The 27,941-nt window shown below is 41.6% G+C and overlaps 2 protein-coding genes across 2 annotated transcripts in view; one reads left to right on the plus strand and one right to left on the minus strand.

The window, feature by feature from the left end:
* Window positions 1-27,941, plus strand: part of LOC146690274 (uncharacterized) — a 300,316-nt gene that overhangs the window by 15,881 nt on the left and 256,494 nt on the right. The window lies entirely within an intron of this gene.
* On the minus strand, window positions 52-27,924 carry lats2 (large tumor suppressor kinase 2). Its single transcript, XM_085435301.1, has 9 exons — window positions 27,700-27,924; window positions 20,870-21,621; window positions 9,076-9,208; window positions 7,371-8,968; window positions 6,432-6,659; window positions 5,871-6,225; window positions 5,298-5,480; window positions 5,066-5,172; window positions 52-4,282 (listed from the first exon to the last, which is right to left on the minus strand). The coding sequence occupies exons 2-9, from the start codon at window positions 21,227-21,229 to the stop codon at window positions 3,725-3,727; spliced, it is 3,522 nt and encodes a 1,173-aa protein (XP_085291427.1). The 5' UTR covers window positions 21,230-21,621; window positions 27,700-27,924; the 3' UTR covers window positions 52-3,724.

Here is a 27,941-nt window from a genome sequence, read left to right on the forward strand (position 1 = left end):
TCAGTATGGAACTTCTGTGTCATGTTCCTTTTATAAAGTAATTCACGAGAATCCAAGCTGGTTAATTTAATTTATACATATATTTTACACACAAGGACAGTGAAAGAATTTACAAATTCTCAGTTCATACATAAATGTAAAAAAAGAGAGAGCTGTCCAAATTACATCATCTATAATACTGTGTAGACATGTTTTAACATTAGCACAGGGGAACTCGGGGGAGGGGAAAAAAGGAGAAAAGATACAAAAAAATATGTATATCTGTATAAATATAAATTCAAGAGTAACAGAATTTTATCACACATTAAAGACAAGCAAAGACTTTGTAGAGTAAAAACACAAAATGTAAAGGATACATGAGTAAGTCTTGAGAAGAAATCAGAACAGAGGACATAAAGTCAGTCAAAGATTGTCAGTCACTACTCTCAAACCTTAAAAACAAAACATATCCAAGAAACACCTCACACACTTTGTGGCACTCACACACTCAGCAGAGAGCCATGGCTGTAATTATAAAGCTTTTTTTGTTTTGTTTTATCTTTTTTGTTAAAGGAGCAGTTCATCCTGGTCAGTGTGGATTGGCAATCCAGTCAATGATATTTAGAGAAGTGTTAGATGTCTGGACCAGCTGAGAGAGAACAAAATGAATGGGGAAACAGCAACAGAGCAGTGAGGCGATGCATCACCACATCATCTGTGATGGATCCCATTTTATCAGCTCGCAGACAAAACTTTGGCTGTGTTTACACACACAATGCTGCTACTCTACCTTAAACCACCACTGGACACAGTCATAACAAATAGCTAAACTATGTTTTGAAATCTGATGTGAAATTTGAACTTTGAACTATCCACTTCGGTCTGGAGAAAGAAAAACAAAAAAAAACAACAACCAAGGAGCAGCTTCCGAAGTTTAAACAACACCTGAGATGTAACACTGTACAGTGGTGAAAACCCTGTTTCCCTTTCCTAAAACAATGCATAGCAACTAAAAAAGTTGCAAAAAAATAATAACTGAAAAAAAGCTATCTGAATGCTGTGTATTGACCATTACTGTAATATTCTTAACATGTCAAAACTGTGCGTATGATCATGTTGTAAATAACTTTGTAATTGTCATCTTTGTATGTTTTTTTTAAATCATGGTTAAAGACGGTCTTGACCCATCCGTGCACTCCAATTTAAAATTTGATTCATTAAAAAAAATTAATAAATAAAATCTACAATAAACAAAGCTCTAGATTAGCAAAACAGCATTACTGCCATTTTTAAATTTTTTTTAATAATATTGCAGTAATATTGCACTGTTGATTGTTGACTTTTAGTTGAAAATCTGATCTGCTCATTCTAAATTAAAGAGTGACTGTCGTGTGTAAGCACAGCAAGCGCTGATGTGAAATAGAGCACGCTCTGTTGCCTTCCCCCAATCAAGAATAACAACAGGTATAAGAAGTCTCTGAAAATTATGACCAAAGTAAGAAGGCAGTCGTTTAACATTGTGTTGCTCGTGTTAGTTAAGGCACGTTTACAGGGAAAAAATGCAAAACAACAAAAATCAACTGTAACAAATCTTATCCACACAGAATCGCTCGAAAGCTGTGACCTCTTCAGCGTCCCCAGTCATCGAGAGAAATTTAGAATACTCCTGGAAAGTTTGGGATTAATTTACCAAACAGTTCAATTCGGCAGAATTGCTGGCTGATTGTCTGTAAGCAAGAATGTACTGGATGTTAGCGTCATCTGATGAGCAGCAGTCCAACACACAACATGGCACTGGTCTGTAGTAAAAAGTACAGAGTTATACACACAAACACTTGAACTTGTGGTCATTTTGGATAAATAAAAGAACGTGTACCAAAACACTAACTCTTTGTTGAAGTTGTAAATAGAGAAAGCTATTCATATTCATATTCTTTTTTTCCTCTGAATTTCCCGAAGCCAACTTTCCTCCCTGCTCTTCATCTCCTAACTCGATTCCATCTCTCTCTCTGAAACAGAAACACTTCTGACTCCTCTCCTCTACACTCAGGGCCAGCCTGGCTGCAGCAGGAGAAGAGCCTACCTTCGAATCATCCACACCCCCACGCTCGTCGTCGAGTGGCGTCACGCACTCTGATATTCAGTTAGAAAGGCACTCAGCTCGTTACTTTCAAACCCCAGACACACTTAAGTCGACACTTCTTTCACCACAACCACAAAAAAAAAAAAAAACATGTAATAACAATTATAATAATAATGTAAATAATATTAAACACAATAATAAGCAGCATGATGTAACTGAAAAGAGAATATATATATATATATATATATATTTATATAAACCAATATATTTGTACATTTCAGAACTAAATTTTTAAAAGGATAGTAAGTGTTTAGAAAACTATATATAATGTTTTTTTGTATTGCACATAGTCATACTATCACATGTTTGGCTGTTGTAAGGACATGTTGCTTTGTTTTGTTGTTTTTCTTTCATGATATCCTCCAGATCACAGGAGATTGGTTAAGTTACAATTTACAAAGTTACAACTGTCAGACTGATCTTTGCTAAATAGCTGTACAAGTGTGCATCTTGGTGAATATGTGTGTGTATTTGGAGCTTTGATTCTCAGTCCAACCCAACTAACTAAGCCTAATCTGACCCAAAGGATCCTGTATAGATTAGGGGGGTTCTCTTAATTCTCTTGAAGACTGAGAAAATATGTGAAGTGCTAGCAACCTGCCCCACAGTAAACAGATAGTATAATTTCAATACAAGAGCTTCTTTCATCTGATCTAACTCAAGAGAAGAATTTACTGCAAACTAAACCTGGCTTGACTTTTAGAGCCCAATTTAGAGCCAAGTTAGGACAGAAACTCTGTGATTGGAAGCATTTTAACAACACAAGAATATTTCTAACAGAAAACTGAGTTAAAAAGCATCAGGCTCCAAAACATTACACTGAGCTGAAGTTGGCACAAAATGAGGCAGGTGTGGATATATAAGATTCTGAAAACTGCTGCAAAAAAAAAAAAAAAAAAAAGGACACATTTTTCTCTCACACCACAAGAATGAAACTCTTTTTTTTGTGGCTGAGTGTGTGTCAAAGGACTCTGGAAGAATTTCTTTGTCCACCTAGTGTGAGCCAACCTCTTGAAACCTCAATATAGACACTGAAATCAACCTGAAATCCAACATCCCTACACTACTGAGCTGTGTGTGCGTGTCTTTGTAGCTTATTTTGCAGCAGCTGTGAAAACAGGCGCAATCAACAAGTAAACTGGTTCCACTCTTCACATTGCTGTGTCAAATATTTGAGTGTAAAGCAGCTCAGTTAGAACAGGAAGTAGATCCTGTGTCTGAAGGTCACTGTGGAGGTGTTTTAATTGTCCGTAAGACCAAAGGTGGAAGGAATGGGACAAGAGGCTCCTGGAAGAACCAGAATCTCCTTTCGACCAGTACAGTGTCTGAGTCCTGCTCTCCTGACCACCTACGCTTCACCCTCGATGTGGGTGCTCACACCTGCCGTTTCTTGGTCCCAGATGAGGGGGATGTTTTGTATATATGCATTCCACAAGGGGGCAGTGTTCATCTACCCTGTTCTTGCAGTTCAACAATCACAGAGACACATGCACACCTCTACATATACATGAGAAGAGAAGTGATAGGTGGGAGGGTCATGAGCTGAATGACAAGGGCAGGTAAGAGACACGAGCCACTCAGGAAGACTGTCAGCATGCAGCTCTACACATACACGGGCTCACACCCCTCCTCCTGCTCTCCTTCTTCCTCTTCATCTTCCTCATCCTCGTCCTCCTCTTCTTGTTCCTCCTCCTCGTCTGGGCCCATTCCGATGGCTCCAGGTATGCTTAGCGACACCTCGCTTGTCTCGAGCGGTTTAGGGTAGCGGAAGGGGCAGCCGTTATCGTCAAAGAACCTGCGGAAGGTAAACTCATAGAAGGCGTGCTCTGGGTGCTTCCCATGAGGGGAGCAGAGAGCATCCAAAGCCCGGGTGCTGTCCCCGCTGTCACTCCATGCACCGGGACCACCCTCCTCCTCCACTGGGTCAAAGTTGGATGTGTCCATTGGGTGGGCGATCTTGGGCCGGTAGGGGGCCGGCTGCTGCCGCAGATTGCTAGAGAAATCCACCTGGGAGAAGAAGGGGTGAGCCTTGATCTCACCAGCGCCATTGGCACCCAGGCGATCCTCTGCAGAGCAACACAGGCGACCGATGATATCGACAGCCTCTGGGCTCAGTTTGACCTGGGCAGGCACCTGCAGAGTGCTCTCCCAGTTAATGACCTGCAGAGCCGCGAGACAATGCATGAAGTTAAATCAACAGTAAAATATGACCCAGCTCTTGTATACATACTTAATAATTGGAGAAATTCAATGCAACAGTTTTGACTTCAGCTTTAAAGTCAATATCTACACTGACAACAGGATCTGAGTAAGACAACGTCTCTACAAGGTCCACTCAGCTACTGTTCTGGAGCTGAGAACAGTAGCTGAGAAAAACACAACACGTTGTATTGTGTTTTTCCACAATACAATCAAAGGTATATAAGATTGTGGAAAAACAGATGAACCTCACGAAAAGCTATAGCATAAACCTCATAGTGAAATTGTTTACAGCCAGATTATTGTGTTTCCAAAAACATCTGTGCAGCTGTAAATATACAGTGGGCCGTACTGCAATAGACTCAATGACTGCTCATTTACTGGATGTACTTTTAATTGGATTCCAGCTGCTGTCACCTAAGTTGACTGTAATTCCATGCTATCTCATTCTTCTTCTCTATTGTTCACAGAATTTCCTACTCATGGTTTAGGCTGCATTTTCATTCACTTGTCTTTGTGTCATTTTTTTGTGCCATTGAATTTAATTGCTCTTACCGAGTCAAGCAAAGTGAACAGAAGGAGGAAATGAAGAGCTCCTAATTTGACGTCTAACTGACAGCAAATGCAATCTGCCACTGTTTAACTGTCCTGGTCTGCTGCAGCTGATCTGATCCAGTCACTGACTCATTAGGTCACCAATTAAAATTCAAAATAAAAGCAGGGACATCCTCCCTCTTCACTGACCTTAATCTGAGTCTCAGTGGGCGTGGGGGCAAGGAAAGGCGGCTGTCCCACCAGCATCTCAAACAGGATCACTCCCACACTCCACCAGTCACACAGCTGTGTGTAACCTGCACACAACACGCACATCAGGTCAACTGTCTAAATGCTTTCTTAGAACACAACATCCAGTACAATCAAAGGTGTGTCAGTCATCAGATACTGTGCAGTAATTATGCTTTTTATTCTCACACACCTTTGCGCAGGAGCACCTCGGGGGCGATGTAGTTGGGCGTCCCCACCAGGGAGTGTGCCAAGCAGCGTTGGTGCTGTCGGTTGGCGCGTTGCTCCAGGGTCATCAGCCGGTCGCCACACCGGCAGTTGGATACATCGTCCCAGAAATCACTGGGCTCCATGCTGTCTTGTCTAATGTGGCTCCCTGAAGACAGAAGGTGAGAGCAGATGTTTTAAAACCCCACAAAGAGAAGGATATAATACCACATTGCCTGGTGAAATTCAAATTTAACAACCTGGACAACTGACAGTACTCTTGGCAACTGCTCAAATTTGCTACCTGTAAAGTCTGAATGCACCTACATGTTCATTTAATTTTCCCCTGAACACAATGTTTGAGAAAACACAATCAAAACCTGAACTCTCTCTATTAGAAATCACCAAGCATGAGTTGTACAAGAGTCCAACGGAAATTGTGTGCATGTCTGTATTTGCGCATGTCACAAACATCAACACACTAAATCCACACACGGTGTCTTCGTAGTTGAGGGAGCATGTATTTGTATGTCTGTATATTCAGATAAAAGTGTCTCACCCTTCTGGTAGTACTTGGAGTTGTGTGTCCAGCGGAAGCCTGTGCACAAACCAAAATCTGTCAGCTTGATATGTCCATCCAGGTCAATGAGGATGTTGTCTGGCTTGATGTCGCGGTGAATAAAGCCCATCTTGTGTACGCTCTCGATGGCTAGTGTCAGCTCTGCCACATAGAAGCGTGCCAGAAGTTCGGGGAAGACCCCCATTCGGATGAGCAAGCTCATCATGTCTCCGCCGGGGATGTAGTCCATGACGAAGTAGAGGCTGTCACGGTCTTGGAAGGAGTAGTAGAGACGCACCACCCACTCGTTGTCCGCTTCCGCCAGGATATCGCGCTCTGCCTTCACGTGAGCCACCTGCGTAACGATAATCCTGATTTAGCCTGTTGCATAACATCTTATCACAATCAGTAGTGTCCACAAAGACACAAATGTGTTGAAGCGCTGTTCTACAAACATAGAAAAAAATGTGTGAATACTTTTATACACCTGGTGAAAATGCACAGGCCAGAACTCAAAAGGCAAAAGGAGTGTAGTAAAGCAATAAAAATGCATAAACTCACCTGGTTACGATTAAGGACATCTTTCTTGCGCAGTGTTTTCATGGCATAAAGTGCACCAGTGTCGACTTTACGTGTAAGACATACTTCGCCAAAAGCACCTATGCCCAGCGTCTTGATTTTGACAAACATGGACTTGTCCATTTTGGCACGGCGTAGCCTGTTATAGTTGGACTCTTTCTGGTACAGCATCTTCCTCATTTGTTCTTGCTCTGCTTCGGAAAGGCCGGCCTGGACAGGAAGAAGAAGAGAGGTTGAAGAGGATCAGTAAAGGGAGGACATAACGGCTATGCAACCTCTTCAAAAGCAGCCTTAGAAATAGTTTAAGGATGAGATCATTTTTCAACACTGACTAATAATGACCAAGGAATGAGGCTTGAGCTGAATTCAGTGACTTGACCTTTACTGCTTGTTTAACTCACTGTCTGGGTCTGACTGTGGTGTTTTTTTCTATTCTAAGCATGTCTTTAGGTCACAGCAAAAAAAATAAATACATTTTAAATGCAGAGGCCAAAGTTCTGATTCAGGACAAACACATCAAACACAAATGTGAAGTCATTTCGAGACAAAGATCTTACTGTCTACAGCAAAGTCTTGAGGGAGAATTGTTGGCATGACAAGCTCTTGTACGTCACTTCTCTGTGCCCATCATAGTTCTCACCTAAAAACCTGAAGGCTTTACAGGTCATTTTTTAGGCATTAAAAATTTTCTTCAATCTTGAATCCTGAGCATTTCCCAAACCACACTGATGGGATTTTTTATGATTTTTTTTTATCATCAGCTTAGGTTTCTTTAAATATACTTTGAAATGAATTTGTAAATACTCAGAGATTGTTCAAGACAGCCTAATCTTCACAGTAAATCATTTGCTTCTATTATATACATTCTGCATTTTACTTATCTAATGCAGTGCAGGATGAAAAATGTTCATCTTGTCTTACCTTGGACATCTCCTGTTCCAGCTGAAGCCTGCGGTTGAGTTTCTGGTGGTAGGTCTTCATCACATTCTCTATGTGCTGCTCCATGTAGAACTTGAAGGCAAAAGGTGAGTAGCTTTTGATACGTGACTCCCTCTTTTCCTCATCTTGTCCATTTTTCCTCACGGGAACAGGGGATGTCTGGATCTGCTTCTTGTCTTTCACTGTTTTTTCTCCCTTCCCCATCTTTGTCTTCTCTTTCACTGGCTGGCTCTCCTCAGCCTTTCCACTCCCTCCGCTGCCACTGTGAGTACTTCTTGCAGCAGGGTTGTTGAGGTCCTGAGCTCCACACACACCTGCAGCTCCTTCCAGGGCCCCTGTCTCACCCGCCGTCCCAGACATTAGGAGGTTTTTGGGGTAGGGTGGTGGTGGACAGCGTGGCTCCTGAGCAGGCTCAAGCGGGTATGTTTCTTCTGGCATGTAGGGCAGAGGCTCTGATGCATCCTGGGCCTGAGCAGTCATCCAGCCAGGGTGACATGGTCCCACAGCTGTCTTAGGTTCTGGCCTCATTACACGGATACTCTTGACAGGCTGTTGGATGGGTGGGGATGTTACAGCTGTGATGGTATTAGGGGGGCCCAAAGAAGGCTCCTGTTTCCCATTAGCAGGTGGTGCAGCCATCCCAGGCCGGACAGCATTTGGGCCTGCAGAGCGACTGTTAAAGGAGTTAGTTCTGCTGGGGACACGCACTTCACCTCTGAATGGGCCCTGGGGCTGTGGCTGTCTGGACTGAGGGGCCCCTTCAGGACCTGGCGGCCCTGCCCAGGGGTGCTCATAGAGGTCCAAGTTGAGGCTGGCCCTAGAAGGTGTCATCAAGCCCTGGGGCAGATCTGAGAAGTCAGGGACCATGGCCACAGCACCTGGGGAACGGGACATCATGTGGACTTGGTGTGAGGTGGGGCTGGCCTGTCGAGGGTGAGAGTGAGGGGCGAGGTACAGGTTAGCAGGATATCCTCCACCTCCTCCCGCTGGCCCATTCTGACCCATGCCTCCTTTCCCTTGCATATTGACATAATTATCTGTGGGTGACATGGGGGGCGGTGGCATCTTGTTTTGGAAGGAAGGGGTCCTCTTGACTCCATAGCCTGCAGACTCCATCATGTGTGTCCTGGCATGGCTGTAGTCATAGTGTGGGCCTGGGACAGGGCCACCTGGTGGTTGTGGCTGGAGCTGTAAAGGCTGGCCAGGGACATTGTAGCTCATCATAGGCCCATGTTGCTCCATACTGCCAGGGTAGCCCTTCTGCTGTGCCCCTGGGGGGTACATAGTGTTGCCTGGGTTGCTCTGGGTGGCCATAACAGATGGATAGGTACCCATACTGGGAGGCCGACCCAATGGGTTTCCCATTCCAGTGACCTGTGCTGCACCAGATGGGGGCATCATGTAGTTCATAACAGGTGGAGCATTCATATATGGTCTGGGCATCTCACCCTCAGGGCCATAACCTTTTGCTCCGTCATACATAGAATTCCCCAGTTGATGATACGGAGGCATGGCACCTGCTTCACCTGAAGCCTCCAATGCAGGCCGGTGGTCCATTGAATTTGGCATGCCAGCTTTTCCTAGAAGGTGCAGGAGGAACTTTTTGTTATCGTTTAAATACATGTAGTGAAGAGAAACTAAAATCTACTAGCCAAGTCAATTTGCTCACATGAGGCTGTATTCATACCTGGGGAAGTTTGCTTGATGACACGAACGATGAGCTCATTCCGAGGGTCGAGGTAACTCATCTTGCTGATGTACTCTAAAGCTGCTTCAATGTTCCTGCTGCCCGTCTGCTTCAGCGCCCGTATCGCCATCTCCTGTGAAGAAAGCAGACACGCAAACATTAAAAACGCGCGCGCGCACACACACACACACACACACACACACACACACACACACACACACACACACACACACACGCACGCATGCACACAAAACACAACAGTCCTAGTAGGTGCTCAAGCACCTGCATCCTTTCCACTTAGGGTCACATACCAGTGATTTCCTCTGCCAGACAACATGCAAAAACAGTAGGGGGCTGAAAGTCACTCACAAATTAGTTACTGGTTTTTGTATTTTGCAGTGAGACAGATTTAAAGCAAACACAGTTTCTCACACACACACAGACACACACACAAACTGAAATTTTAGAAATAAAAAGACTGTTAGTGAATATACACTTTGCCATATTCAAAGAAAACTCTTTCAACTTGGACATTTATCCTTCTGCTGCATGATCATTTGTATTTGGGGAAATTTTTTTATGTGTATGATTCATAGTCGCAGTGCAGCAGGGTGTGGTCCTGTGTTCAGAGGCACTAACAGAGCAGCTTCCCTGGGAATGACCAGTAAGAATGTCTTCTAATACAGTTTATGTATGCCTCAGTTTCATTTCAAACCAGCTGAATAACCCTTACATCTCTTACCGCTATTTTATACCACAACGTCATATTTTACATCTTAGAGTTCGTTTGGTCTTCCTACCCAGGTTTGGTTTATTTCTGTTGGTTTAAAAATTACATTTGAATAAGACTGGCTGTTATGACATATGTCACCTTTTTCATTTAAAACCTTTTTTTCCTGGCTTTTCTCCCTTCCTCACAGGTGGGGCGCGCAGAGTTAATCCCAGGCCTGGAGACGTGTGCTCAGACAGGTGGGTCACTATAAAAGCCAACGGTATGTAGGTCACCAATGTAAAAAATGCTGGTTAACCACTTTGGCATTTTCTATTCATCAGTTGCCGTGTAATTTACAATTGAGACACTGCAGGAAAAATGCGGAGGAGGGAACAAGCAGAGAATTCTGCTCCAGTCTATGGTAACAATGCCAATCATTCTCTTGGTTCTTCTATCACATTCAAGCGGGACTTCTTAAATGGTTCTCTGCTCAGACTTTGATTTAGAGGGTAGAAACCCACAATGATTGAATTAAAGATTCCAAACTGCATCACCTCTCAATATCTGCATCACGTCTAAGCTGGAACAGAGTGTTTCCTTAAATAACATTACTCAGAATCCAGGCCCCAGTGTAGAAATGTAATGCAGTAAAATCAAACAGACCTGTGGTCACTGACCCTGTGCACAAACTATTTAATAAATGAAAGAAAACTATACACATGAATGGCTGACAATTTGCTTTAATGCATAAAGGCAGTTAGAGAATGACCTGAACTTTCTCAATTTATGACCTATGGGGATCCTATGATACTGGAAAAAATCCCAGTGCGAGACTTTAAAGATGAAAAGGGAAACACGAGGACCAACTAACCAGAATATCAGTGATATCGCAGCTCATCCACTTCACATTTCACAGGTTACTGCCCATAAAACAACACATACGAGCTTGACCTTGAGCAAAGTTTCATTTCAGACCCATGATCATTGTGTGTAGGTGTGATTGAATTCTGACCAATCCTGTAGGAGGAGTGGCAATTTTTGTGAGTGCTCACTGGTCCCTTGGCCAGACAATCTAAAAATCAGTTGCAGCAGTAGCTGGAGTACAGAACAAGCCAGAGATTCACTAAGGGCGTCTGCCTTGGTCAATATGCCAACTGCATTTCGTTACCTTGTACTTGTGACATGTGCAATGACAATAAAGTTGAATTCTATCCTATTCTTTTCTATTCTATTTTAAAGTGATGTCACAGACATGGTTTGCACACCTAAGTCTTTACAAGACATGGGCACGTGTTTCAGACTTGGCACTGGGCTTATCATTGAATATCAGAGTTTCTGTGACATTGACGCTGCATGATATTAACTTCTAAGGATGGCGTTTAAGAGAGAGAAAAAACTGCCTAAAGAACACGAGAAAAAAATAATGATGAAAACTGGGAGTGGCCCTGACACTTTTTTACATCTGTAAATGGCACTGTGAATACCTGAGGATGTACAAGAACACTGACCAGTAGCCTGGCAAAAGATCCAACATGACAATGAGCCTAAGGACACTCGCAGCACCTCGCAAGATGGAAAAAAGATTAACTGAACTGACCTAAACCCAATGTTCAATGATTATAATAGCTCTGGAGTATTAAAAACAGATAGGTGAAGCAAGATAACTCTCCAGCAAAGACAAAAAAACCAATTATCTCAAGAAGTGGTAGAATGTTTCTCCATAATTATCTATGCCAAGGAGGATGGAGATAAAGAAAAGATGTGAAAGTAGTGGGGAAAAAATTAGTGCCTTTCTTTGCTTAGGTTTCTAATGTAAGTCTTGCATTTCTGAACAGTCATGATTTCATTTGTCATGCAGAAAAAATGACCTAAAATTCCAGTAAAGCAATTACGGTACTCGAAAAGCTGATACAATCTAGAGTGATTAAATGTGCACACACACAAGCACCCAACCCATTTGTTAAACACGATATCTGTTACTGATACACTGCTTTTTCAGTCAGAGGTTGCCCATTATACAGTTATTATCTTGTTTGTTTAATCGGCTTCAGTTAACCCCCAGCAGGGCTTGAATAGTATCATCCCAATGTCGCTCACGCTACGCCCGGTTTGGAAACGCAAATCCTCTGCACCTCAATATGTAATTTTAAAGAAACCAATGATACCGCAAGATCATCATCAGTAGCAGCATTTCAACAAGCAAATCCCTACATTTATAACGTCTCAGTTATTTACTTGTTGATTGCAGGGTAACATCAGGGTTTTTTAAAATCCCTCCTGATGACAGCTTTCAACGTAAAAGATGATGATGATTTATCGTCGTGAACTTAACATGGCCTTCATAACCGTAAATATGCAAACAAGTGGGACAAAAATCTGAGAAAATCTGAGAAAACAAAAATTTCTCCTTCCTTCTCCGAGAGAGCAATCCACACCTAGATGACTAAAGTCCCCTCAAATGACATATGATCTCAGTGCAAAGACATGTGAAGTCAGACGTCTCAGAGCAGAGCAGGCGCCCCTACTGACAACATGAAGGAACAGCAAGTGCGTCTTCTCCCCTTTACACCTGATGATAAAGGCTAATGAAATACTTCCTTTGGTTGAAATGACACAATGCTGAACGACTCAACTAAAAGACTGCGCCATGGATGTAAAGTTGGTTTTTGAATATATGATGTTGTGACAATTTGTCATTTAAGCCTTTAGCCAATCACGAGTCATCGTCATATTTAAATAACTCTGTCATTTTAACATATGCTTAATCCGACCACCCTCAATTTCTTTGTTATTAATAATTTGTTTTAAATATTGTTCAAAATGTACATCTCATCTAAAGTCCTTTGAATGCTGTCCTTGTTTTGAACATGCTATATAATCTATCTATATGTAACACTCAGACTCAGACTTGCCATGGTTGTCACTGACACTAAACACATTAAGGGAACACTGGAGGCGTTTTCTCAGAACATAAAACAAAAGGAAAAGCGTGTAATCGAACATCAGAAGCAACCAAATACGGCTTTGTCTGAATGGAAGGAAGGAAATGAGCAGATGAGAAAAGTTTTATCCCCGAGGAGCCATTTTGTGACCCTACTTTCTGCGGTTTCTCAGAAAGACTGGCTGCCTTTATTTGTCAGGAGTAACCTAAATCAAACATACTAAATGGCTTAAAAATGGGACCATGCAGCAACTGTGGGCACGGATGTCTTTGAAAGCCAGGAAATGCCAAGGCGACACACTTTCTGTGCCCACGGTATTGTGTGTTTGTGTACGGCATTCATCTCTGTATATGTGTGTATAAATAACACTACTGGATGCAACGTGCACAAACCTCCTTTTCTGTGTCTCCTCCCTTTGCATGCACATAACTTTATGTGCCTTAGCTTAAAACTGACCACACACACACACCAATGTTTATACTTTGTTTCCTGTGTATGTGTGTGTGTTACATTCCTGCATAGCCAGCAGAGAGTGTTGGCTGCCAGAGCCGCCCAGTAATGTCACTTTTTACCCTTCTCCCTTCAGTCTTTCTACCTTGCGCACTTTTCTCATGTAGGACTTTTTCTTTAAACATTCTCTTTTTCTCTCCAGGAAGGAGATAAAGTTAGTATTTCTCTTAGTTATAGGCACAGAAATGGACACAATTATGGAGTGACAAGTGGAAAAGAGATATAGAAATCAAAATGTTGAGTGTTTGCCTCTTTCCTTGAGTGGGTGCGAATGCATTATCATCAGTTACAGAACATGCAGAACATGTTCCCTTTCTTACAACCAGGGAAGGTGTGGGGTTTCCAACATTTTAGAAAACCTCAGACAAGTTCAGTGGTAGTAAAGTTTGGGATATTCTCAAATCAACCTAGAAGAAATGACCCAATGCCTTTTAGGCGTTTTAAACAGCTGCACTTAAATACGGTGAACAGTCAGATGACATGGAGATGGCAGCTGCTCTTCAAAGGTCTCCAATGCATTCAGCTTATTTCTACACAGGACCGTGCACATGATAAAACATGGATGAAGCTTCTGGATTGGAAAAGTAAGGCTAAAGCGTAAGTGCCTTAAACCTGCTTTCAATTTATTATTTTTTTTTTTTATAAAGTGCCAAATCACAACAACAGTATCCTGGGTGCTTTATATTGTAGGATAAAGATCCAACAGTAATACAGACAACACCCCTACAATCAGAGCACCTCCTATGAACAAGCACTTAGCGACAGTAAGAAGGAAAAACTCCCTTTTAACAGGAAGAAACCTCCAGCAGAGCCAGGCTCAGGGAGGGTCAGCTATCTGTCACGACCAGTTGGGGGTGAGGGGAGGGAGACAGGACAAAAGACATGCTGGGGAAGAGAGCTATTTAATATGAAGGCCACCAGATGGTGATAGCTGCGGTTGTAAAAACATTTCCAGCCTATATAGAAGTGTTTGGGAAAACAGTGTTTGACTTCTGTAAATATCTTCCTGCTGAGTTTTTACTCACTCATTTGGGGTCAAATTGAATAAAAAAAAATTTTTTTGTAAATCTTGGCCATGAAAAGTTTAAAAAGCTTGATAATATTTATTGTGCGGTTAGCGCTGTTTCCTCACAGCAAGAAAGAGTTCGACTCCACCATCTGGGCGGGGCCTTTCTGAGTGGAGTTTGCAAGTTCTCTCCATGTTTGCGTGGGTTCTCTACAGGTACGGCATCCTCCCACAAAGAGATGCACTAAGTGGGGTGAGGTTAATGGGTGACTCTAACTTGCTCTTAGGTGTGAATGGTCGTCTGTGTCTCTATGTTTGTCCTGTATAAGATTTGAGACCCGTCCAGGTTGTACTCCGCCTCTCACCTCCAGCCTCCAGCCCTACCACAACCCTGATAAAGACAACCGGATGGATGAACAGATGAAGGAAAAGAATAACATTCAGAATGATAAGTGGTGAAACCCATTAAAGGTGTTTCCTTATCCACAGTCATCTCCATTTCTTCAAAAAATGTAGCTTCTAAATCATGTAAAACTGTTTTTTTAATAAGCCAAAAATATTGAATACAACAATAATTGAAACTTAAACAGCTGTGAGACAGAGAAAGTGGGATATGCTGAACCCTCAATACAGCAGTACTCTGCTTTTTTGGATATTCCTCTGTTTAACAATGCTCTATGTTTGTGTATGTGTGAGTGTGTGCGTTAAGCAGAGGCGGGCCTGGTGACCCTGGCTGTCATGGCGACAGATGTTCGTTGCTCACATTCCTCAGCTCAGGAAGCAAGAATTCAAGCTATTTGCAATCTGGATGGGCTCTCTCCCATCTCGCTCCTTTTCTCTCTCAGTTGAAAATATCCAGGCCACATTTGCACCCCTGTCATAATGGTTGCAGGCCGCAGGCCGCCGAGTTATCCAAACGCATAATCACCAGCTTACAAACTAGACGGAGACACACAACCTGCTGTGACACATTGACAGAACAAGCACAAACAAACACTGTTTTTCCCTGCACTATGGTGATTTGGGAATTTTAATTATCATTTTCACCCATTTCTGAGACACACTGCAGTGCAAGACCCTTCAAATCTAAGCCACATGGGAGATATTTTGGAGTGCAGTGCAGATGGGACATGGGGAGAGAGGCGTCCATGCCTCATTTTTGCATTGAGGGCTGTAAAAGAAAATAATTCTGTCCTGTTCCATCATGCAAAAAACTGCTTAGCAGACACAACAAATGCACCACAACATTTAAGCCGAGAGACGCCTTTCTTACAGTCATTATTACAGTGCTAGCTGAGGAGAGCCTTTTTTGTCTACCCTAACATCACAAACACAAGCCACACTGCATCCAAGTCACGTCTTGCGTTTCCGCAGGTCCTTCCTCCCTGCAGCTGTCAGACTGTACAATCAAAACTGCTCCCAACAATCACAGATGTTTACACCTGCGCTGTAACTGCAATAATTTAATCAACCGATTCGCACTACAACCTGGTTCGCCTCTTATCTGTAGTTATTTTTATTTTATTCAATAACTGTACAGTACTCTGTTTATAGTAACCATATGTAAATATGTAAGAAAAATTGTGTATTTTCTGTTCTGTGTCCTGTGTACTGTTTGTTGTATATGTGTCTTTCTGGCTGCTGTTACAACCAAATTTCCCCTTGTGGGACAATTAAAGGATTATTCTATTCTATTCTATTCTATTCTATTGCTGGCCTCATCACAACATAAACACTATCATGTATGTTTTCTCAGACGTTAATATGCTTAGCCAGTTCACAGACACAGGAAAGGGCCTGTGAGGATGGCCTAGAAGTTTAGAGGAGAAAAACAAAAATCGAAGAATGTAGCCCCCCCTGCCCCGCCCCCTTATTTCCTTTCATTCCATTTCATCTCAATGCCTTGCATTCCTCCCCCACCCTCGATCCCCCTCCAAAACATTTCCGCCTATTAAAAAAAATATTATTATGTAACGAGCCACATAGCTATGTAATTTGTCGCTGGAAAAGACATGAGAGATGAACAGAAGGAGAAGAAAGACAAGACTAGTTGATAAGAGCTGACCTGAAAAAAATATGGAAAAAGAAAATAGGAGTAGAGGGGAGGAGCTTAGCAGCTCAATTCAAAATAGAGCAGTACTTATGGCTTATTAATGATGCAAACAAACAAAGCAGTAGTATGTGTGCACAAGCAATGAGACACTGCAGTTTATACTTAATATGTGGTTAAAGGTTTTTCACAGCAGAAAAAGCATACATGTAAAGACACTTAATGTTACTGAGGCATCATTAATGGCTTCTACTTTTCCTAACACAATGTACTAAAATTTCTGATGTGAAAAAGTGCTGCAAACATTCACCCACACAACATGTGAATGTGGGCAGTCAGTCAGGCAACAACTCTGCTAATGTCTGCCTCAACTCAGGATTAGGTGGTGCAAAACAGCTGCTCAATCGGAATCTGTCGCTGCTTAATATTCGAGGGTGGTTATGAGTGTCAGGGGACACAAACCAAATGTGAAGAAGCAACAGTCTTCCAAGTGTGCAAATTCATTCAAAGATACTTTACAATCCCTTTGTAAGGATGGAATATGGTGAATTTTAACAACTGGTGGTACAATATTTAATAATATTTAATATTCACCAGACGATCCTTTAAACAGATTGTTTTTAGATATGACATTCAAATTCTCTTATCCATATTGAATGTCATGCACGTGTCCTCACACTGTGGGTTTTTTTTTAGTAGCACGTGTTCTCAGTGTGACAGCCGAAACTATGCTCCAAGCTCAAATTACCTGTCTTTAAAGGTATATCATTACTGATTTTACTTCAACTTGATTTTACTTTGACTTGTTTCTGTACATTTCTGCGAGTCTCTCTGTTCTTTGTATTCACAGTGTCTGACAGACAGACCAGAGACAGAGGAAGAGTAGGAGAGGAGAGGCGACACGTTGGGTGGTGACTTGGCTGCAGCAGAAGGAACTGTTCCACCCTGCTGCCATTGAATGTTCACTTCCTGTTTGTATTGACTGGGCCCACAGTGCAAAATGGTGGTAGCAATGGTCATCTAGGCAGGACTGCAGTAGCCCGTCAGTGTTTTTTGTGATAGCGTCCAAAATAACTTTTCTATATATGTGCATGTTCAGACCCACCACCACCACTACCACAAAAAACCCCCAAAGACAATTTAGGCTTTTTTTTGTTGGTGACAGCATGTGACATTGATGGTTTAGATACCCAGCTAATAGCTAGCTCATATTTTAAGCCCATTGAAATTGTTTGTTTTAGCAGAACAAGGAATCCTGTATACTTCAGTGTTTTCAATGTAAGCAAAAGATAAGTCACTCTAAAAGACTTTCAGATTTTGAGTATTCTGAAGTACTAAGGTTAATTATAGTTCCACAGGCTTCCACGCTAAGACCAATTCTATTTATATAATACATGCTCACTTTAGGCACTATTATTCAAACCCACAGCATCCATTTTTGTTGCTATGCAGATGATACCCAGCTTTATCTATCCATGGAGCTAGATGACACACACCAATCAGTTAAACCGCAGGAATTTCTTAAAGATATAAAGACCTGCTTCTAGATTCAGGGAAAACTGATGTTATTGTAACCTGATGGTGCTATTTTGGCCTCCAGGAACACTGTGAGGGATTTTGGAGTCGTTTTTTGACCCAGATATGTACTTAATCGTGTATATTAAACAAAGATGAAAAAATCTTTCTTGCATTTGCACAATATCTCACAATTAAAAAGATCCTGTCTCTGTGTGATGCTGAAAAACTAGTTTATGCATTTATTACTTCCAGGCTTAATTATTATAATACATGATTATCTGACTGTCATAAGAAGTCTCTGAAAAGCCTTCAGTTGATCCAAAATACTGCAGCTGGAGTCCTGACAGGGACTAGAAAGAGAGTTTAGATTTCTCCCATATTAACATCACTTCACTGCCTCCCTGTTAAATCAACAATTTAATTTAAAATGTGTCACCTCAAATCACCTTGAAGAGACTGTTAATGTGATTTGGTGCTGTGTAATTAAAAGTGAACTTATGTAACAACATCCAGGTAAAGGTTTTGAGTTCAACTTGACTTGCAGAGTCTGCTTGAGAAAATCTAAAATGTACCTCAAAACATCAGCAACCAAATAATCTAGTCTGAAAGGGATTCATTCCTTAATGCCTAAATATTTGTGCTTTACCCCTACTTACGTGCTCCTGATGTTGTGGTAATCCCTTTGGTCCTTTTGAATTAGCCATTGCCACATGCCAGCCAACACACTTCTAAGCATCCAAGAAAGGCAGCAGTTTAGGCTAACTATTACCTGCTTTAATAGGTAGCTAATAATTTCAAAGTACTGTTCGCAAGATGTAGTTAAAGCAAATAAATCTGAGCTGATGGAATCTTGGATAATTTTTAATAACTTAGTGAAAATTAAAGGGGGTTAATATCTGTTTTGTTGGAACTCCTATCAAACCACGACAGTAGTTCCAACAAAAGAGAGTGATAGTAGTGGTTTGAATGACTCGGGTAATCTTTAATGGGAGACTACTTGAATATATCATACTTTTCTTCTAAAATCTAGTTGAGGAGACTATAACAGCATCTCAACTCAAAGTTCTGCTTGAATAAATGTTCTCAGTACGAGTGCCATATCACCTTAATGAACATTTCCCCCAGGCTTGTAGTTTAGAACATACTCGCCAATGAAAATATGTGAGGCATTCCTGCCATCCTGTTGGGCATCCAACCAAGGAACCTAAAACCTGAAGTTTCTGTAAACATCATGGTCTCAGTTGTGGAGTGAGATTTTCTCTACAGACCACTGTAGCCTTGTGGGGTATTAGTTATTTTAGTAGTTCCTGAGAAGGAACTACTAAATTTAGGTTTAAGATACAAACACACACCCAATGTCACACTTTCATGACATCAACAACTGCCATGTGAATTATGTAAGGAATTAGCAGCAACCTCAAACAACCCAAAAGATAAGGTGCATCAGTTTAAATGTGCTGAGAGGCCTGCAGTTCAGAACTCAGTGCATTAGGAGGTGGACACCTTTAGGATATGTTCTAGTCAGGACCCAAGATATACACATTTTATAATCTTAAGTATTTTTTTTAGTCAAGGAACGAAAATAATAAAGGAAACTCTTATAATAACATTTTTTCAGACCTTTGAGGTCCATATTGTATGATCAAGCTCAATAGTTTTCAGCTGGAGTCCAGGTGTCTGTCTTCTGTCCTCAGCCAAAACATGGAATCTGATGTGTTACTAAAAACTAAGATGTCACATGAATATTTCAAGACAATTAAACAAACTTGATGGATTTGGTTTCTCAAAACTAGAAACAAAACAGGCAACAAAAAGTGTAGCGGCTAATAAGTTAGGTAAGAAGGATTAGCCAAATGTGCAGCCTTACACCATAACAATTATCACAGTATAGTTACAAAACTGACATTAGCGGACCAGTGAAACAGGTAAGAGACGAACAGACAAATGAATTGCTGTGCCCAGTTTAACTCTAATGTATCACACATCGAAACAAAATACAGAGCAAAGGTCCCGCTATCAGCGAATACCTGACATACAGGGGATGTTTGGCTGTGATAAGCTGAAATCGATTTGGCTGCATGGGGCATTCTCCCGACTCTTTTCCCTTCACATGTTGTGTATGGGCTTGAGTGGCGCATTCTTCACATACCGTGCTCAATCACAGGGCTCATCCTCAAACTCTTTAACCACACATGTAGCAAATCTGGACTCACTGTATTTTGTGAAGATGTTCTGTGATGTAATCATCTGGCTTAATCCCCCCCAAAGCTCATCTCTCTCTTTCCAAAGAAATCTTTAAAATGTAAAATAAAAATATGTCTAAAAAATAAGAAGCTTTACTGAGTGACTTGGGTGAAAAAGCTTGAACTGGACTCCTCACTTCCCGTGGAAACACTCTCTCCTCACCCTGACCAGACTTCTGATGGAGTACTTGCATTTCTTAAGTGGGACAGAGCCCGTTTAGGAAATCCACCTGGTGTTTTAACAATCAGCCCAGTGTTACATAACCGAGGCACTATACACTTAGCTAAGCAGACTGTGCATTGTATTTTATCTAAGAGCACAAAGCATCCCTGAAAGCTTCCTCTAGAAATTCCTGACTGACAGAAAAAAGTGGGTTTGAACATCTAAGTCAAGTGGGAATGGTGGGAACCGACACTGATGACACCAATGACTAACATATTCAAAACTGTTTAAGGGAGTCTCGTGATTGTTTCACAAATTTAGCACATTTATTCAACCAATACGTCTGGTCTTGAGAAGATCATAGATTCAGGTAAAACTGAAGTTATTTCGCTAAGACTGAGGTTTGTTTTTTTTGTTTTTTGTTTGTTTTTTGGGGGGGGTGGTGGTTAAAAAAGAAATCCAGCTGAATTCTAGTAACTTAATGTCACCTTAAAGCAGACTGATTTACAACGCTGCGTGCAATGCATTAAAATACTACTGATACTAAACAGTTTGTTAAGGTAAGACAATTGCACGACAGAATCACCCATCTGCTCCCATAACAAGATCATATACTGCCGCTGGAAACACTCCCTATCTCTAAAACTCACCTTGTCACAACCAGCGTTCACCAACTCCTGCAGCATCTGCCGGTTCACCTCCCCGGCGCCTGCTGGGTGTCCTGATCCGGAGGTTGAGCCGGATTCAAAGGGCTTGAGGGACTTGCGGATTTCCCGCAGCGCATTCTGGTAGTTGTTGAACTTCTGCGGGGGTCTGAGCTGCTGCTGTCGGCTGGTTGTGTCTTTCCCGCTCTTGGAGTCTGCCCCTTTGCCTCCCTCATTCCTGGAGCTACTGCCATGTAAAGCCTGGCTCACCAGCTTGGCCGGCTGCTTCAGGCCCTCCTTGATCTCTTGAAGCCTTTGCCGTGTGTTTCCCACATACGGGGCTGCGGGGAAAGTCTTGGGCCTCATGGCCACAGTGCCCAGGGCAGGCACCTACTCTAAAAAGGGAAACACGCACACAGAACCACACACAAGAACACACTCACACACAAACTGGCACTCACTGCCCTACAACCCTACGAAAGATTCCCTTTAAGCTTGCTGACCTAAATAGATAAAAAGCCTCCAAGAGCACAGATTGGAGGCACAGGTTTTATGATCCCTACTCTATGTCCCTAATTTTTTTCTATCTCGCTTTCTGCTTTTGATTCCTGCTCCCGCTGCGGTGGATGAAGGTGAGGCAGGAATACTATAGGCATTACATGGTGTGATTTTCAAGGCTCAGGTTCCAGCTTATTCCAGGAAATGCAGCTGGTCACAAGGGCATCGTGGAGCCAAACGATGATGATGCCAATCTGCGCCTGTGGGTGAAGAAATGAAGTTAGAGCATGAAGACTGGGCTTCCATATCCCATTCAATTTTATCTAGATTTTCTAAAAATCAAAGCACATACAGTAAAAAACTGTTAACAACTTTAGAAATGTGAGATCACAAGATACCACACAAAAGTAAGCTGTTCTGCACCAATATAAAGTGAAGTAATCCTTGTGGAGCCAGTTAGACCTTTTGGAGGTCAAATTGACTATCAGCACTGCATATGTACTCTCACATACTTTTATGCATAATCCAGGAATGCTAGAGGTTAAAAAACACCACCTGCCCCCCACCCCATCAATGCATAGCTATGATTGAACAATTCAGCTCCTGTCAACGCTGATACTTGGTCATCGGTAAACACCCATCTGAGAACATGGGGTCAACACAAATGTCCGACCCTCCCTGCATCAGCGCCTCTGCCTTTTATGCTCCTCTGTGATCTTACATATGACACTGTCTGACAATCTTATCTAGAAGACCATGCTCCGCAAGAAGGTTACTCCGCCAGTGCAGATGGGCTTTCTGTCCAGAGCCTCAACTTTACAAGCTTCTCATCTAGGGCTGTGCGATATGACCAAAATCTCATATCCTGATATAAGAATTTTATCGTCCGATAACGATATAAATCACAAAAATGTAACATTTTCTGTAAATTCTGTGAATCTCGGGCAGCTCGACTTGCGTGAAGTGTTTCCAGCTGCGCGTCATGTAGCTGGAGTCGAGTGTTTTAACCGATGCATGAAACTATACATTTTTAAACATACGTTGTAACGGCCGCCGATTTCTTTGTGAGTATTTATTACACAGCGTGCTGCGGGGAAAAGCCTGTTCTAACGTTTGAGTCTAAGGTCTATTTTTTAGCACCTGGCGGCTTTTTTACTTCTCATCCGTAAATAATCTGCTCTTTCACGTGATTCAGTTTATTTTGAAAAGTCTCAACAGGATCTTGAGCTTTATTGTGAAAGGTTTATGTGGAACATAAACAAGCAGACACGCGATGGTTTTACCGTCGTTGTTGCTAACGACAACGCATAAAAACAGGCACTTGTCCGTCCGTAGTGTGGTTATATTAAATATAAGAGAAAGAGAGAACTTTAAGAAATTAATACAGCCACTACAGTGACCATCAAAATGATGAAAAAATATTGCTGTAAACAGTTTATTTTGCGACACCACAAAACAAACGATAGCGTAAAATGAAATGATAGACGTTTTATATCGTCATCCGATATATATCATTATATCGAACAGCCCTATTCTCATCTAATCACAAATACTGTACAATAGCACAGCAGACCTGACTTGAATCATATTAAAGAGGTCAAGACCATTTGGCAATACTAGATTTGATTAATATGATACTTATGTCTCACATTAGTCAATTTATGAACCATATCAGTTGAGTTAAGAGCTTATATATCAAATCAAACCGTTAAAAGTTAACGAACTTGAATGTGTTTGCCTCGGTCTTTCTTTTCTCTTGGTTCCACGTGAGTAAATCTCGCCTTACTTGGCATAGCATTACCTCTGCAGAGGAGAGACCCTGAAGCTGACAGGCAGCCGGGTTTCCTGTCTAACTGAGAAGCTCACAGGCTTCAAATAGTTTTAGAGAAGCAATGCCAGGTCTCCAGATACCAATCTCACCAGCACTGAAAAACTGCTAGATACAATCCTCTTCTGGCAGGTTTCGACATGGCTGTGGTTTTCAACTCATGTCTGCAATTCCAACCATTTTGTGAAGCAAACATCTTTCAATTGATTGGGTTCTATTTCAAAAAGTCTTCTCGGCAGGTATTGAATTACACCTGACAATTATCCTGAAAAGGAAAAATTACTTATGGGCAATTTTCCTCTTTGCCTAAATAAAATAGTTATTTTGTCAATGAGAACATTTTCTGTACTTGATCTACACAGACCTGAAGAGAAGCTGCAAACAACCTTCCTGTCTATGTGCATAAACAACGAATGAGTTATGTTCACCACATGCTTACGTATTAACAAATACCTAGCACGCACACACCAACCTGTAAATGCTCTTTTGCACAATATTATTACTAGATATATTATATATTATTATTTTTTTTGCACTAACTTGTCTTGTAGCACCTTGGTTCCTGGAGGAACGTTGTTTCGCCTCACTGTGTATTTTTAAACTGTATATGGTTGAAGTGACAATAAAGTTGAACTTGGACTTGGACTTGGACCTAAGGGCTTTCATTAAATAACGTACAGCATGATGGATTGAGAGGGGGAAAAAGCGACTTTCTGCAGCAGTCTGACCAAGACCAGTGATTATTTCTCCTGCCACAGACCAAGGAGATCAGCAGGTCATCGTACTATTACAGTCAACAGACACGGACACAGAGCCGAACGTGTCACTGTTGGTGAGTTATTATGAGCTCGTAACAACATTACATCACGAGAAGAGCTGCTGTTTGTGTGCTTTCTAAATGTGAATCATTATGCTAGCCGCACAACTACTTCAAATTCAAATTTAACAAAAAAAAAGGGCGACAAAATTGCTTTTTATTCTAACGGACAAATCAGAGACGTCACAATTCTACCCTCAAATTTAAGCTCAGATTAAATGATGTCAAATGGTAAATGGCCTGTATTTGTATAGCTCTTTTACTAGTCCCCCCTAGGGACCCCAAAGCGCTTTACACACCCAGTCATCCACCCATTCACACACACATTCACACACTGGTGGAGGCAGCTACAGTTGTAGCCACAGCTGCCCTCAATATTAAACAATGATACATTTCAAGAGTTTTTCAATATGGTTCCATGTCAATATCTAGTAAGATGAAAAGTTATCAAAATGAGTTATTACTATTATTATTATATACATGTGTTTATTTAAAACCAGCCACAGAATGTGAAACAATCCACAATTACCAGGCAGCCACCTATTTTTTTTATTTTGTAGATTCAAGAAGGTTACGTCCTATTTTTACTCATGACTGAGTCGCGTGTTTGTTCTCAATTAGCACAGAGCAGATAGCGAAGTATGTGCAGTATTGGATTTTTGGAGTTTTCTGGTTGAGCTGATTTACTACAAGTTTCCCCGGCTGATGTTATCTCAGGATCGCGGTAGTATTCCCAGAGCATTTCATTCCCACCCCCCACCCCCAAATGTTCCAATTTTTATATAACTAACATTTATGTATAAAACTTGAGGGAGTATTTCGATGGCATACATCTTTTTTAACAACCTAAAATGTTTTATTGAATGTCTTAAAGTAGCCAGTTGAGCATCGGGTGGATTCTAATTTTTTCCTCCTCAAACACCATTAACATTTGTCTCTGAGATATCATGACCACAACTTCTTTTTGTACTTACTATAGCTGCCAACAGAGATCTTTTAAAGCAGCAAATGACTTCAATTTAAAGAAAGTGTTTGCAGATACCAAATTAAACATCCAGATGTTTCCATCAGTTTCAAACGTGCCACAGCTTTGATTCACTGATAAAGTAATATAGTCTGAAAACTTTGAAGCGATGGTGATGCATCATACTGAATTCTTACACTATCCCAGAGACTCCCGTGTGTCTGTGTGGAGGTACAAAAGAATACCTTCAAAAGAAAACACACCAAAACTAAAATTTACAAGTCAAGTTTTGGTCTTAGGCAATGCCAAACACAATCCACCCAGTGCTGTGATATTCTATATTTAGATAATTAAAAATACATTCTTAACAATATTATCTTAATCTTACATCCCTCAGCATTACTACCAAGCAGCTGCAGAGGAAAAAGCTTCCAAACATTAAAAGCTCTTGAACTGCATCCCCAATCTCCTCCTCCTCCTGCTCCTCCTCTCTAGCAGTCTCCATCCCTTTGGGCCATTTAAGGAGGACACAGCCTTCACTGTTTGTACAGATCAAACTTTGCATAGACAAAAACATGCTTTTTCTTTTTACACTGCTGGGTGGTGGGGTAACATGGGGCCAAGCTCCATAAATGTTGCCCCATCTCCGAGATCTCTTGCCTCCATTCCTGCGATGCTTCAGGCGTCGTGTCCAAGCAATGAGCATTCCTTTCCACAAGTAAGTACAAGTAAAATACCGCAGCTCAATCACGGGGCAGTACGCTGACCAAAATAACCCAAAACACAAACTACACGGACAGTATCTGTCTATAACTACAAATCTGTAAGAAAAAAAAAAAGACATGACTCTGCCCAAAACAATGCTCTACACATAACCACCCCCATCACTGAACCTTACTCCTCCTTTGACCTAACCCTAAACCTAAGATGACTTAAACTTCATGCTTTTGGACTTTTTGCCTTTTAATGGCACATGTGACACTTTAAACGCATGTTTCAGGTTATGTCTTCGTGGACATGTGTTGTTCATAACAAACTTTAGCACACTATACCACAGCTTTCTTTTTGGTCTCACCAAAAACAAAGCTGCCCACTGTGATGCTAAATTGGGAAAGCATGCATTCTGCAATCTTGGACCCCACAGAATACTGAGCAACGCGAGCAGCTGGCAGGTTAATATTAATAAGATTGCCTCTAACCTGCCTGATGGATCTGAGAGAATGTGGACGGTCATATCTCTGCTGTGTTTAGGAAATTACGAAGCAAGAGGAGGCGGAGGTGGAGGAAAGAACACAACTTCCGAATGGGCAAAGCTGGCCAACAACTAAGCTTTGGGTGGAGTAAGACAGGGGGTAGAGGTGGGTGGGACCAACTCAGTTAACATTGCAGGACACATCACAAATGTGCAGGCAGGGACAACAGTTGATGGAAACTGGCTGCAGCTGTGAGAGTGCAAGTGTGTGTATATAAGAGGGAAACAATTTGGCTCTTTCTGTGTGTATCTGATGTACTGCAGCTCAACCCCAAAATCAAACCGATATGTTTTCCCTGTAGCCTTTCGAGTCATCTACCCATCTATATTGTTTTTGTGTGCATGTAGCCCACTTTTGTACATTTGTCCCTTTAAAACAAATATGGTAGTAGTAATAACATGTAATAATCCCTGCATACTTCTTACAATCCACTGTGTTGACAACATCACCACCAAAGCATCTGTTTGTATCCCAGTGGTTCCTTTTTGACAGATACCTCTGACGTGCATGACACCACACTGCTGCGCCACCCTAGTCTGAGTGAAACTGGTCCGACTGTTTGAAAATGTGACCCCCCCTGTTACAGGACACAGACAGGCATGAACATCAAGCGTCCATTTAAAACATGTGACTTTGGTTTGCATCACCCAGGTCTGCTGTCACTGCTGAACTAATCAAAGCGCTGGACTGTCTGGACAGACAGAAGTGTGTCAAGCAGAAAGAAAGAGTGTGTGTGAGTGTGTTTTGTGGATAGTAGTGTGGTACCAGTACACCTGAATGAAACGCACTGTTGCATCAGGGCCAAACTATGCAGGCCCTGAGAGAAGTGAAAATGACAGAATCAAATCAGATGACTCCATTTTCATTTTCAGATACAATATAAAAAAATATTCTGACCTGTTATGAATTATTTTATTAAGCTCAGTTCTTATTAACTATGAATCTGTTCGCTCACTTTAAACAGTGAAATGAATGCAGGATCTTCTGACTAACAGCATCTACAAAGCATAGCTTCTGTTACTGTTAGTGATCCTCAGAAGAGGCACAAGTTAGGATGCCCAAATAAGATGCAGTTACTTTAAATGTACACAAATAAACAAACATTTAAACATAGACTAAACCCTTAAATTGAATTCCCACATTTGCACCAAAGCTTTAAAACTAGCGTACAGTGATATTTGTATAGGCATAAAGGTCCGGAGAGCCCTGTTTTAAAGCGCTGGGGCCTTCTCAGCAATATCCCAGGCTTGAGTTGGGGGCTGAGAGCAGCAACACATTCCAATGCAGGGAGAGAGAAAAAATGGAGGCAGTCCTGTAAGCTCCAAAGAGGCTCAAACATACAGAAACTTCAATTTCGTTTTCCATAAGCCTCGCTATATAACACACCCATAACGGAACGTTTTGCTCAGCAACAAGTCGTGGAAATAAGTCACACCACCACCACTCCCCTCCCAAAAAAAGCAACTCTCAACTTACCATGTGATAGAAGTGGCGAGAATAACTCAATATGAAGAGAATAAATTCCGTTAAACGGCAACTTTTTTTTTTCGTTAAAGAGTCCGGTTCTCGGTTGTCGAACGCGTACACCTAGCTCAGTGGGTAAATATGATGAAATGAGCCTCCATTTTCTCCCCAAACTCCAGGCAGGATCAGAACTTCAGCACAAAGTTGGACACTCGCTGCATTGTTAACATTCCTCAGGTCACGTGACGGACCAA

Source organism: Copadichromis virginalis, linkage group LG16, assembly GCF_057382275.1.
Source record: "Copadichromis virginalis isolate Kocher_CV1m ecotype Utaka linkage group LG16, C_Virginalis_male_GT1.1, whole genome shotgun sequence".
NCBI lineage: Eukaryota > Metazoa > Chordata > Actinopteri > Cichliformes > Cichlidae > Copadichromis > Copadichromis virginalis.

Excerpts from the sequence above, each read along its gene's own strand:
- lats2 (XM_085435301.1), bottom strand. The coding sequence starts at position 21,229 with ATGAGGCCCAAGACTTTCCCCGCAGCCCCGTATGTGGGAAACACACGG. Across the intron at positions 6,226-6,431 it reads ATGTCCTTAATCGTAACCAG|GTGGCTCACGTGAAGGCAGA; the intron begins GTGAGTTTATGC and ends ATCGTTACGCAG. Across the intron at positions 5,481-5,870 it reads CTCCAAGTACTACCAGAAGG|GGAGCCACATTAGACAAGAC; the intron begins GTGAGACACTTT and ends TTCTGTCTTCAG.